The sequence below is a fragment of the Dama dama genome, chromosome 8 (genome assembly GCF_033118175.1).
Source record: "Dama dama isolate Ldn47 chromosome 8, ASM3311817v1, whole genome shotgun sequence".
Classification (NCBI taxonomy): Eukaryota; Metazoa; Chordata; class Mammalia; order Artiodactyla; family Cervidae; genus Dama; species Dama dama.
Window position 1 is genome coordinate 22,157,233 of NC_083688.1, and position 13,291 is coordinate 22,170,523.

Sequence of the window (13,291 nt, forward strand, 5' to 3'; positions counted from 1 at the left end):
AAAAATCACCCCCTCCCCGCCATCTCTTCTAGGCTTGATAGGAATATTGAATGAGAGAAAGTGTTAAATACTTATGATAGGCCTTTCTGCTTGATCATGACAATAATAGTAGGAAAAATAAAAGCCATCATGAGCATGTGTGCTGTGCCTCATCACGTCCAACTCTGTGACCACATGGACTGTAGCCAGCCAGGCTCCTCTGTCCATGGGGATTCTCTAGGCAAGAATACTGGAGGGGGTTGCCATGCCCTCCTCCAGGGGATCTTCCCAACCCAGAGATCGAACCCAGGTCTCTTGCATTCTAGGAAGATTCTTCTGAGCCACCAGGGAAGCCCAAGAATAGGAGTGGGAAGCCTATTCCTTCTCTAGGGGAACTCCCAACCCAGAAATCGAACCAGTGTCTCCTGCATTCCAGGCAGATTCTTTACCACCTGAGCTACCCATTAGCGTACATGGGGTAAATGATTTTTAAATGGTAGTGTTTAAAGTTACTACTAGTATTAAATTGTTCAGTGTGCAGATGTTATTTCTACAAGTAAAAATATATGAATTGGTTTTAATACAGCAAATGTTTTAAGATGAAAATGGCAGAAAGAAGGAAGGTGATACGAGGCCAGCAATAGCTCAAAGGCACCTAGTCGGTTATCTGTAACACAACTTCCAGTGCAATCTGGCACCTCCTATAGAGAAAAAATTATAGTTTGTGAGTGTCAGCACTGAAAGAAAATGTGAATATAAACATTTTTTGGTCCCGGTTGCTCTGGTAACTAGGAGAGGGATGATTAAAATGGATTATGCTTAGTAGAAAATTAGAGATGAAAATTTTACTGAATTTATCACCTTGGAAAGCCAAGAAGGTATTTGTCGCTCATTCTCATCATGTGTGATGTCTGATGTATTTTTTATAGAGTAAGATGACATGAGACTTCTTTAGTAATACATGAGTTTATTAAACCTACATTCTGGACTTCAAGAAGTCATTGACTATAGGAGAGGTTCTCCTTTAAGATGATTCAATTCCAAACAAAGGTAAGTTGAGCAAACAGTAGTCCTACTACTGTAGGTGCTACTTCTTGTATTATTTCATTTTAGGTTTCTTTAATTGCAAGTAGGAGAAATCTTCCCTGGTAAACAAATATATCCAGAGAAGGGAACAGAAGGAAGAATGAAGGGACAGGCTGGCCAAGAACAGGAATGGACTTAGCAGCTCAGGGCAGTGGGAAACAGGAGCGGTCTTGGTGTTTGGGATTAATGGACTGCCCTGTGAGATTTTGGCATCTCTCCTTCACAATTCAGAGTTCTGGAGGGAAGATTTTAATGGGCTGGGGTCACATGTCCTTGACCACAGAAAAGCAGGACCCTTTTAATTATCACACCCACCAATGCTGCTCTTTACACAGAAGGAGAAAGAAGTAAGTCCTCAGAAGGAAATTTACATGCTGATACTAAAAGAAAGCAGGATGGATATGTGTGTGTGTGTGTGTTAGTCATTTAGTCCTGTCTGACTCTTTCCTACCCTATGAACTATAGCCCACCAGGCTCCTCTGTCCTTGGAATTCTCCAGGCAAGAATACTGGAGTGGGTTGCCCTTTCCTTCTCCAGGGGATCTTCTCAACCCAGGGTTTCCCGTCTGGCAGGCAGATTGTTTACCTTCTGACTTAGGTCAAAAAAACAGCAAATGTCCACTCTGCATGTTCAGTTTGAAGTAGCCAAAGGTTAAGAAAGGAAATAAAAGAATGAGCTGACTATCATTATGGGAAAAATGTATTAAAAGTATATAATTCGTGTTATTAAGTATTTACATTCATGTATATGTGTTTATGTACACACACACATACCCACATACCTCTCACATTTGATCTGTTAGTTTATTTGTGTGACTGTTACAGTACTAAAATAGTGTCAGAGTTTCAGCTGATGGCAGCTTTCATCACTGACTTCATGTAAATTAATCTAAAAATCTGGTCAGTTAGCTCAAAGACATTAATTTCCCTGGTGTCAGGAATACTTGTAATTGGGCTATGATGTATTTTTAATGATATTTATTATCTTTCAAGTGTTTCTAGAAAGCTAAGTGAGACATGTAATTTAATTTGATTTAGATCTTCTTGAATATTTTCTACTTCTTTGCAAGTACCAGTGTTAGGTGAAGATGCAGCCACTTTTCTTTTTTTCATTTGCTAAACAAAAATGAATGAATTTTGACATGCTAAGAGGTATATGTGGTCAAATTACCTTAAAAACATAAGACTGAGAAGATTTAAATTCAATTTGAAAGTATACCTTCCATCATAGATCCTATAAATCTCTTCAGTTCCTTGATTTTCCTAATGAATTTATGAGTTAATAAAATAGAACATCCTGATTTTCTAACTGTAGGGCTTCCTGGTGGCTCAGACAATAAAGAATCCACCTGAAATGCAGGAGACCTGGATTCAGTCCCTGGGTTGGGAAGATCCCCTGGAGGAAGGCATGGCAACCCACTCCAGTGTTCTTGCCTGGAGAATCCCCGTGGGCAGAGGAGCCTGGCAGGCTGCAGTCCACGGAGTCACAAAGAGTCAGACATAACTGAGCAACTAAGCACAGAATAGAATATCCTGATTTTTCTAACTATAAAAAACTGACAGGAAAATTTTTTCTAACACAGAAAATTGTGTTGAATAATATGATTATAATCATCCTATTTGCCAACAACAAGTTTAACCTGATTTATTTCACTGAAGTGGACCAGGACATTTAAAGAGTTGCTACTGGCTGATTTCTTCTGAGGTCTCTGTCCATTTTTGTTACCAAGGGAACCATTTCCAAATTCAGCTTAATCTGAGTTTGCCCAGCTGTACAGTTCTTAACTTTGAGTTAGCTGGTGTTTTTCCATTCTCACGAAACTGTGTGCTTGAAGACAGAGAAAAGGTTAAAGGGTCAGCATAAGATGCCTTATTCCTTACTTAATCATTTCCTGTTCCATAAGAAGAGCTAGTCTTGCTTTCTGAAACTCAGACATTTGAGAGGTTGTCTGGTGGAACTCCCTTTGATGAAAGGCTGAATTAAATCTGTCACACAACCACAGGCTGACAGATGTGGCCATGGATCCAGCTGTACACGCTCTCTGCAATTTTCTTGTTTGTTTTAAACACAAATAGTGTGGAAGTTGGTTCCATTCCAGTTACACAAAGGCCAAAGGGTCCTGATGAACTTAAGATCTAACGAATCCATGTGTCATTTATATCTTTTATTTCCTTTAAGAAATGTAATCCGTTATCTTGATAACACTGAAATTAATTAACAGCTGTGTTGTTTCTAGTTTGTTTTGGCGACATGGAGATTGGTTAGTTTTTTTTGTTTTTTTATTTTTTCAAGGTCTGTCTATAAAGACCCTGTGGATCCTCACCCTTAGCTATTTGTCTATGTGTCAGAATGTGAAGACAATGTTCATTTGCATCTCATGCCCTACAATAGGCTTCTGTATTGGTCCTGAAGTAAATCCTGTTTTTATTTGTTTTTCTGGGTCACTAGCCAGGATGAATAGTTTTGTCAGCTGACAAAGACATTCAGATATAGAATTAATTCTGTTATAAATACTCAAATTAGAATAAAGATCCGGATATCTGAAAGTAACAGGGGTGATCAAGGAAAATAGAGGAAGTCTAGACTAACATCACAGGAGGTACTGCATGTCACAGAAAATATATGAAGTATCTCAAAGGTAGGGGGAAAATCTCTTTGCATAATAATGTTTCTTGAAAAGATAAGATTTTTTTGAAAAGCAAAACCAAGCAACTAGTTTAGATCAACAAACTAGAGTAACCCTAATGTGAGTAACCAAGGTTTGGCTCCCTAATTACACTAAACAGCACAAATATGTGGCCCCAAACTCAAGGTGTTTGCTATGGAGACTGTTCTCCATTTCTCATCCCATCAGACCCATTTCAAACCCTTAGCCATCCTGTTAATTCTCTGTTGCTAGCAAACTTGACTTGCATGTATGTAGGTTAGAACTCCAGAAAGAAATTCTAACTTTGATTGTTGTCTAGATATTTATCTTGACATGCATGTAGGTTAGAGCTCCAGAAAGAATTTCTAACTTTGATTGTTGTCTAGATATTTATCTTGACATTCGTGTAGGTTAGAGCTCCAGAAAGAAATTCTAACTTTGATTGTTGTCTAGATATTTGTCTTGGCAAAGCTAATGAGTTTAATGCTAAACTAATCCTAAATTTAATCTTTTCCTTTTGATCTGAAAATATAAATACAAGAAAATTTTTTCTAGGCTGATTTCTCAAGGAAAATAAAAGGCAAAATTTCAAAGTCACTTTCATTTGCTGATATACATAATTAGGTAGATTGCCTTTCTTCTTACTGAGCATAGGGCAGCCTGACTTGATTCAGAAGATACTATACACAGAGGAGACACAGCCCTATTTTTAATTTCAGTGCTTTCCCTTATGTTATTACTTCTTTTGCTTCCAATAGAATCACTAAATATCAAGGATTGTTTGTTTCTAAAGGAAATTTAGATAATAAACATTAAAAGCATGTAGGACAGTTTCTAGCACATGAAAAATTTAGTATCGTTGGTTTGGTTGGTTTGACTTGATGTTAAGATATATTTTGGGGTAAACGTGTGTGGTTCTTTTCAATCGTTTTTGAGTAAAGAGAAATCTGTATTTGCCTGGCATTGGTGGTTCCCTTAACACCCTCACATATTTCGTCTCTTTGATCTTTTTAACAACACTGCCAAAAGCAGGAAGTTGCTCTTTGATTTGAGTCAGTCTCACTAAGTCTCAATTTAAATGACTGTCCAAGTTACTTAGCTGGGAGGTAAAAGACCCTGGGCTTCCAACTAGAGATTCTGACTTCTGATCCTTTACAAGGGGGTCCAATGCACAGAACTGTTTAAGAAACTTACCAGGTGTTTACAGTTCCCTACAGAGCTCAAAATACTTTCGATAATAAATTGCTAATTGTTTTTCCCTTTCTTGCTGACATTAGCTTCTAGAAGCACATACATAATCTGTAATTATTTTCCCTGGTCTCCTATCACCAGTGTTTTATCTCTCTTTTTTTAATTACTTGAAGTTGTTAGTGGTTCAACTTCATCCACTTTTCTAGTTTCCCTCTTTGGTGGATTTTCAAAGGATAAACACTTTTAAAACCAAGCAACTCCCCAGTGTTTTCACAGAAGCATGAGAGTGTTGAAAGACCAAGTTCATTTTCACCACGATGAAACAAATGGTCATTAAAGAAAATTTGGAAAATGCAAAAACTCAAAATAGCAAAATCCTAAATTCCCATCTAAATAGAATTGATAACATATGGAGATATATTTCTAGTTTTTTTTCCTCTAAATTTTTAAAATCTTGTGCAGTTATTCAGTGTGCAGTATTTAATCCCACTTTTACTTAGAAACAATGCATGAGAAATTTTGCTTGTTTTAACAAGCATATATATTTTTTCTTAGAATGGATGTGCTGTAATTTTCTAGTCATTCCTTACCTTTAATAATTTATTGTTTCACATTTTTAGCTGTCCTTGGCCTTCAGATTTTATCACCTGTCAAAGATCTAGGTGTTCTGAACCCAAATTCTAATGTCACGGTATGTGAGAATCTAGAACCATTGTCAGGATAAGTGTGACCTCCTTTCACTGTCTTTCCTTTTGCAGCAATGCCATATTGAACATGGACTCCAGCCTCCTCACATTCTCCCACGAAAGCCAATCACGTGCAAAATGTTGTGACTTAACTACCTTTACTGAATATTTGAAAAGTTACAAGGGGGAATCATGGCTCATGGCATGTACCACACAGTTACTCATTGATTTTTTTTTCCAACTCCTATCCTATTTTCAATGTCTTTTTAGATAGAGCCTCCACCAGCCTGCCTGCCTTTCTTAGCCCTCTTTGATTAAGGCAAATGTATTTTCTCTGTCTTGTTACAAAGGAAATATTGCAAAGATAGTCTTGTTTCATCTTAGATTATATGTGTGACTATTTCTTTAAAATTAATGTCCTAGATGAAATCATGAAAACTTATTTATTCAACATATGTTTATTGAATACCTACTATTTGCTCTCTGTATCCATTAAATTTACAAAAGTGCTTTAAATCTATGACTAGTGAAAATTTAAAACTCATGGCCTTTATCTACTCAACACTTATGTAATAAGTACTATGGGTATAGTGTTGTTCTAAGAGCATAGCAAATATTACCTCATTTAATCTTACGATGCAGCTCCTACTAAAAGGTCCGTTTTACAGGTTGGGAAACTAGAGGTACAGTCTGATGATGTTGTTCAATCACTCAGTCGTGTCCAACTCTTTGGGACCCCACAGACTGCACACCAGTCTTCTCTGTCCTTCACTGTCTCCCAAAGTTTGCTCAAACTTATGTCCATTGAGTCAGTGATGCCATCCAACCATCTCATCCTTTGCCACCCCCTTTTTCTCCTGCCTTCCATCTTTCCAGCATCAGGGTCTTTTCTAATGAGTTGGCTCTTCACATCAGGTGGCCAAAGTATTGGAGCTTCAGCTTCAGCATCAGTCCTTCTGATGAGTATTCAGGGTTGACTTCCTTCAGGACTGACAGTTAATCTAACTAAAAAAAACGTGTCCCAAATTCCATAGCCAGTAAGTTTCAATGCCAGGACTAGGAGCACTGAAATTCTGGTTCTGGAATGCATGTGACACTCTCTGTTGCATCTCAGCATGGAAAACATATATTCATATCTCCCTAAAACAAAGCTGGGTGGTCTAGGTTCTTTCTTAGATTATGGAGAAAGGTCTAGGTCGAACATTAAGTTACTGGATTTTTTATGCATTACATACTTCAAATGCTTAGATCCTCAGTGTCTAAGTACTTCTATACTCATTTGATTTTGAATTATAATTATGAAAATAATTCAGATCTTTGTGATGGAATATGCATTACATACTTCAAATGCTTAGATCCTCAGTGTCTAAGTACTTCTATACTCATTTGATTTTGAATTATAATTATGAAAATAATTCAGATCTTTGTGATGGAACACTGTGTTCCTGAAATTAGAATTTTTAGCTAAAGCATGGACAGTGCTTACTTGGACCAGTAAACAGCTCCTGGCAGCCTTGGTTGTTACCAAGATGGCAGGTTTACCAACTGCAAGGCTTAAACTTGGGCTGTTGTTCCATGAGAAGTTGTGGAATAAGGAGCAGGGAAGAAAGCATTTGTTTTCATGACAGGAGCCCATTCTTCTGCTGTGAAGGCGAATTGGAAGAGAGCTGTGGGTTTGGAGGGGGTAGATCAAACAAATGTCTTCAAACCATATCAGGAGAATAGCCCTATTCCCACGGCGATACAGCACCACTCTGCCACATAATAATGGGCACTGGTGGGTGCCTTTTCCCATGCCTCGAGTGATTTTTAGAACAGCTAATGAAATTCATTACTCATCTGAGAGGAAAAGAGTAAGAGTAAAAAGTGCTATAAAAATCCAATCCAATTCAGAGTAATCTTGGCACACACCTTCTCCCAGCTGGTGCATTTCCAAAAGCAAGAAGCACATTAAATTCAGGAGGGACAACCCAACCGCTGTAAAGCTGTAAATCTATGCTGCTCAGTTCCCAGTTTCACTCAACGTCTCTGTAAGGAGCAGTAGTGAGAAATTAACTGATCCCATCATCCTTGTATACATCTGTCTCTTTGACCAAAACACAGAACCAACAGCTCTCTTGCTCCAGAGAGAACTACTGGTTGCGTAACCTGGATTCTCACCATCACAGATGCAGAAAGCATCCTTGGCAGATATCACCAAATCCCAGGCTTTAGGTACTATGGAAGGTATCAGGGTTATTTTTATGTGTAAACTTCATATATTCCAAATAATGGAACATTAAACATCTTGAATATTACACACCATTTAACACATTCACTGGAAAGATAGGATTTTACTTATCCCTCAGAGTCCAAAACTTGATAAATTATATGAAGCAGAGCTGCTAGGCTTTGCAGCCCCAAGTCAGGACAAGCTCAGTGCAATGCTTTAAACAGGGAAGGTTTAATAATGTCATTCATTAATTGTCTGGCATGTCAGAGCCTGAAATGAATAAGTAAAAATATACCTTCCAACAGATGCTTACAGGCAATGCCATTTATTGTGTATATTAAGAAGAGTTTAGGATTTAGTTTTCCTATGGTCTTATTAATATCCCATGATTTTGAATTTTGGTTTTCCTATAGTACTAATTTAGGTGGGATTAATTTTGAATAGAGTTTGGACCCTAGTATAATAGATAAAAAGATCATCTTCTTTAAAAGGTATCCTTGACATGGGGTTGTTTATTAATGCTTGAGTTTTTTACTAATGGGAGATAAAATTAAAAGGAATGAGAACAAGATTGTAGAAGACCTTCTAGAACATCCTTATGTCATTTGCCTTAACCAATAAATTGCCATGTGCACCAAACCATACTTGCACACTCCTATTCATGCTGGTGTGAAAAAGGGAGAGAAAAGAGAAAGTGTTAGTAGTCACATCTTGAGCTGTTGGTAGAAGGACACGAGACACTTGATCTGAAGAAAGTGAGGAAACAGGGTGTAACCGACCAAGGTGATGGCAGAGATAAAACACACTAACTCTTCTATAATGCATTTTGTTTTACTTGCTACATTTCCTACACATTATTGGGGGGAGGGGGAAGAAGTTCCAGAATAAGCCAGGTGTTTCAAACTTGAAGGCTTATTGGGGCAGCTGACAATATAAATGTGACATTATGATACAAATGAACTTATTTACAAAACAGATATAGACTCAAAGTCTTAGAGTACTTATGATTACTAGGGGGAAGGGGCAGGGGAGTAAGGATAGTTAGGGGGTTTGCGATTGACATATACACACTGCTATGTTTAAAACAGATAACCATTGAGGTTATAATTTATAGCACAGGGCACTCTGCTCAATGTTATGTAACAACCTAACTGAATCACTTTGCTGAACACCTGAAACTAACACGACGTTGTTAATCAAATATACTCCAATATAAAATAAAAAGTTAAAAAAAATAAAATTAAATTAAAAGTTAGAAAAAGATAAATGCGATATTGTAGGGTAAGAGGCAATAGGCTATTGAGGACTATTGCTGACCTGTAATGATATACCACTACTCAGGCACTCAAAGCGAACTAAAAATATAATAAGTGAGCCAAAAGCCACATCTGGAGCCTACATTTGCCTCTTGAGCTATCAATCTCTGCTCCTTGGAATTAATTTTTGCCTGGGAAAATAAGCAATTGGAACTTAAAATAAGTCTATAATAGAATACTCATATCAAAAGGCAGGGAAAAGATAATAGAAGGACTTTTTTTTTTTTTAATTACCCCTCATGCCATAGTGTCTCTGTACCTTCTACTTGAAAATATCTTTCACTAAATAGATTATGTTGGGCAAGTAAATTTCTTCTTTTCTCCCAACTCCACATGGAGTTCTGTATTTTCATTTGCTAAATCAGCAATCTTAATTGAAGGGCCCTTCCAGAGTGAGTATTCACTTTTCATAGTCCTCAGTTTACTTAAGCATTTGTAGAATGGGTTTGGTTTGATTTTAATGCAGAAAGCACATAGAAATTCTTGTTGTTGGTCCACTGTGTTACATTTTGTTTTGTTTGTATTTGGAGAAAACATTGACCGCTACTTTGAGGAGCTCATTAGCAGTTATTAAAATATCGGTAACAGTTTCTGGAGCTTTACCAGCACAGATCTTCCAAAGAAGGCTTTAGAAATTGAAGCTAAATCTGCAGCTTTGCAGAGTGGGGAGGCATGGGGTGATGGGAAATGGTCTGTTGATGTCACTGACATGGCCAGTGAAGCAAATTTTTTTTTCTCATTTATGAGGAAAAGGGGGCAACAGAGGATGAGATGCTTGGATGGCATCACCAACTCGATGGACATGAGTTTGAGTAGGCCCCAGGAGTTGGTGATGGACAGGGAGGCCTTGCATGCTGTAATCCATGGGGTCACAAAGAGTCGGACATGACTGAGCACTTAACTGAACTGATGAGATCACTTTAGCATGGGTATTTCATGGCAACCACTCTAGCTTCCAGGAGCCCCCAAATAATCCAATCATCTCTTTTTATTTAGTTTGCATGAATGCTTCATCCAAGGGCTAAGGGAACGCAGACTGTGTCCTTGGTCTTCTGTAATATTTTATTCTTTATTTTGGACTCCAAATTTCTCACTTTGTGAGTTCTGTTTGGGATAAACACATCAACCACAGAATGAAACAACCACCTTCCTCCCACTGGCATTTATTTCTTGCGCAGCTTCTCTGAGGGAAGTGCTTTCCCCTTGGCTTCAGGACTATAATGTGATGAGATTATCTGGCTATTTTTTCAGACTCTTCTCCATTCTCACCACATTGCATCCATAATAATTGTGTTGTTCTATTTTACTAGAGAATTACCCAAACTTCTGTCTATATCAGCAAAGAGGCTTAGAGCCAAGCAATTAATCCTGACATAGGATCCATGTTTCAGTGACAACTAAGATAGTCTGTAATACTTTGATTGCTAGCGAGGAGACAGTGTTTTGAAACAGACCCAAGTAGACCTCTCAAGGAAGTAACTAATTCACCAAAAATGATGATGATCGTCGTAATACTAGAGCGAGTAAGCAGAAGGCCTTTCTTCATATTGACAAAGATCAAGTTTACACAACTGTCTACTCCAGGGATGTGACAGGGCTGAAAACCATGTGCATGAGGGGCTTGGTGCCAACAGCTTACGTTACTGAGTGAGATGTCAGGTATGTCAAGATCTCATATTATTTCAGATCTGGAAATAATACTTTGGTGGCTTCGCTCCAGATGTCTGGAGTCTGCATGACTCCCCTGGAAGGACTGCACTGTGTCAAAGCTTTGGTGGTTCTAAGAAATGAACTCCAACCAGATGTTGAGAAGAAGCAAGATTTTACCTGTCACTGGTTAATGTGATGTTTTCTTTGTCTACAGCAAGAAAAGCCTCGGCTTCTCGAGCCTTTGGATTATGAAACTGTCATTGAAGAACTTGAAAAGACCTATCAGAATGATCCCCTTCGAGATCTCCTGTTCTTCCCCAGTGATGACTTTTCAGTAAGTGTTATCTTTTCAAGCCGTCCGAGTACAGAAGGGCCCCACAGGTTGATATAAGATCCTCCCGTATTGGGTCACTGTCTTTCCTTATAGACTTGGGGAGCTCAGCCTTCTTCCTGTGGTCATCCTGTATCACCATCATCACGGAGGGAACTATCGCTATCATCATAGTGATGTCACTATCATTATATCTGAGGATAGAAAGTGCCCAAGGGCCTTCTAATGTTGGCAGATTAGAGGCTCAGTGATACAGTGGCCACTTGGGATGGGAGGGGCATGGGGTGCTGCCTGGCTCCAGGGGTACTTGTGTCCTTGTCAATATCTGGGTTTCTCACCACTTACCTGGCCTCACAGAGCACTCTCTCCCTTAAGCCATTTGTAACTGAAAGCTTCTAAGCAACTGAAACCAGCCAATAGAAGAGGTGGGAATCTCCTGGCCATAAAGATACAATTCTTTAAAAAATTCACCCTTAATCTTGGTTGTCCTTTGTTGAGTGTTGTGGACAAGGAAAGGTGGGCAAGTGTATCTTCATGGAAAGGTTTGTGATCTGAGACATGTCTCCTTTAGGACAATGCTCACAGGCACACAGAAGGTAGTGGAGTGAATGAATAAAAAGGAGGTTCATTTTGGAGACACACACAGTAAAATTATGGATGATGAGCACCCAGGTGTCCCAAACATTCCATCTCTGGTCATCTAAAACGTGTTTAAATTCTTAGTGAATATCTGTATAACAGAGATCTCAATGGGCAGATAGCGAGGTTTCCTTTTTTTTTTTTTTCCTAAGAGAAAAGTAGTCTTAAGCATTACAAACCTGATCATCTTAAAGTAGATGAAAAGGCAACTTCAAGGTAACCTTGAGAAACAGCCATTGTCCCTGGAAGCCTCTGACAAGTTGCTGGGGTCCCAGGTCTGACACTTCCTCATGCAGCCTCAAAGCCCCATTCTTTCTCGTGTCTTTGGGACACACCTGGCTTCTGGCTTCTAAAGGTTTGTTTTTTTCACATTTATCCATGGATTAATAAAAAAGTAGCTACCTGGAAGTCAACAATTTTCTCTTCCAAGTACCAAGTAATGGGAGAAAGGAGACAGATTTGTAGGCAATAAAAAGAAACTCTTCCAATCTGTTTTTTGGACTTTTAAATGTTTCTCACTTGAGCATTTGATACCTTTAAGAGACAGATTTGTAGGCAATAAAAAGAAACTCTTCCAATCTGTTTTTTGGACTTTTAAATGTTTCTCACTTGAGCATTTGATACCTTTAAGAGAGACTTATCTTAGGCAGAAATCTCATTTCCGTGGTCAGATCAGGCCACAGGGCCTGAACTGCTAGCACAAAGTTGAACCAAGTTTCATTTTTTAATTCCACATCCTCCTTTTTTTTCAGATCAAAGGTAAACTTTGATGAACAATCTCTTTTTGTCAAGCAGCATACACCAAAAAATTGACACAAAAATGGGAGCCCCTTTTCTCCTAGCTTTGTTATTGAGAAATATGTCGAAAGGTACTCCAAGTTCCCCCAACTCAAGAAGAGAGTTGAGGGACTTCCATCGCGGTCCTGTGGTCAAACCTTTGTGCTTTCACTGAAGGTGGCTTGGGTTTAATCCCTAGTCTGGGAACTAAGATCCCACATGCCATACTGCAAGGCCAAAATAAATGATATAAAATATATATTTTAAAAAAGAGAGTAGAGGCATGAGGGTTTCCCTGGTAGCTCAGCTGGAAAAGAATCTGCTTGCAATGCAAGAGACCCCAGTTCATTTCCTGGGTTGGGAAGATCCCCTGACAAAGGGATAGACCACACACTCCAGTATTCTTGGGATTCCCTGGTGGTTCAGATGGTAAAGAATCTGCCTGCAACGCGGGAGACCTGGATTTGATCCCTGGGTTGGGAAGATCCCCTGGAGGAGGGCATGGCAACCTACTCCAGTATCTTGCCTGGAGAATCCCCATGGACAGAGGTGCCTGGCAGGTTACAGTCCATGGAGTCACAAAGAGTTAAACACAACAAAGCAAATAAGCACAGAGGCATATAGATGCAATGTATCATTTCATTAATTTGAATTCATTTTTTGGCATCTTTCCACATTCATTTAAATAAAGCCTGGTCTGATTACATCCTTCGCTATCCTTAATGCTATAAACAAAGGATATCGAAACATACTTTGTTATTTTCCTGAGATAAACAT

General features: G+C 38.7%; 1 protein-coding gene across 6 annotated transcripts in view; it reads left to right on the top strand.

Moving 5' to 3' along the window:
- The window catches only part of DOCK10 (dedicator of cytokinesis 10), a 297,309-nt gene that overhangs the window by 116,872 nt on the left and 167,146 nt on the right, over window positions 1-13,291 (top strand). For all 6 annotated transcript variants that reach the window (XM_061148622.1, XM_061148625.1, XM_061148619.1 and 3 more), the window contains exon 2: window positions 10,982-11,101. In XM_061148622.1, coding sequence (XP_061004605.1) covers window positions 10,982-11,101 — 120 coding nt within the window. The remainder of the gene's footprint in view (window positions 1-10,981; window positions 11,102-13,291) is intronic.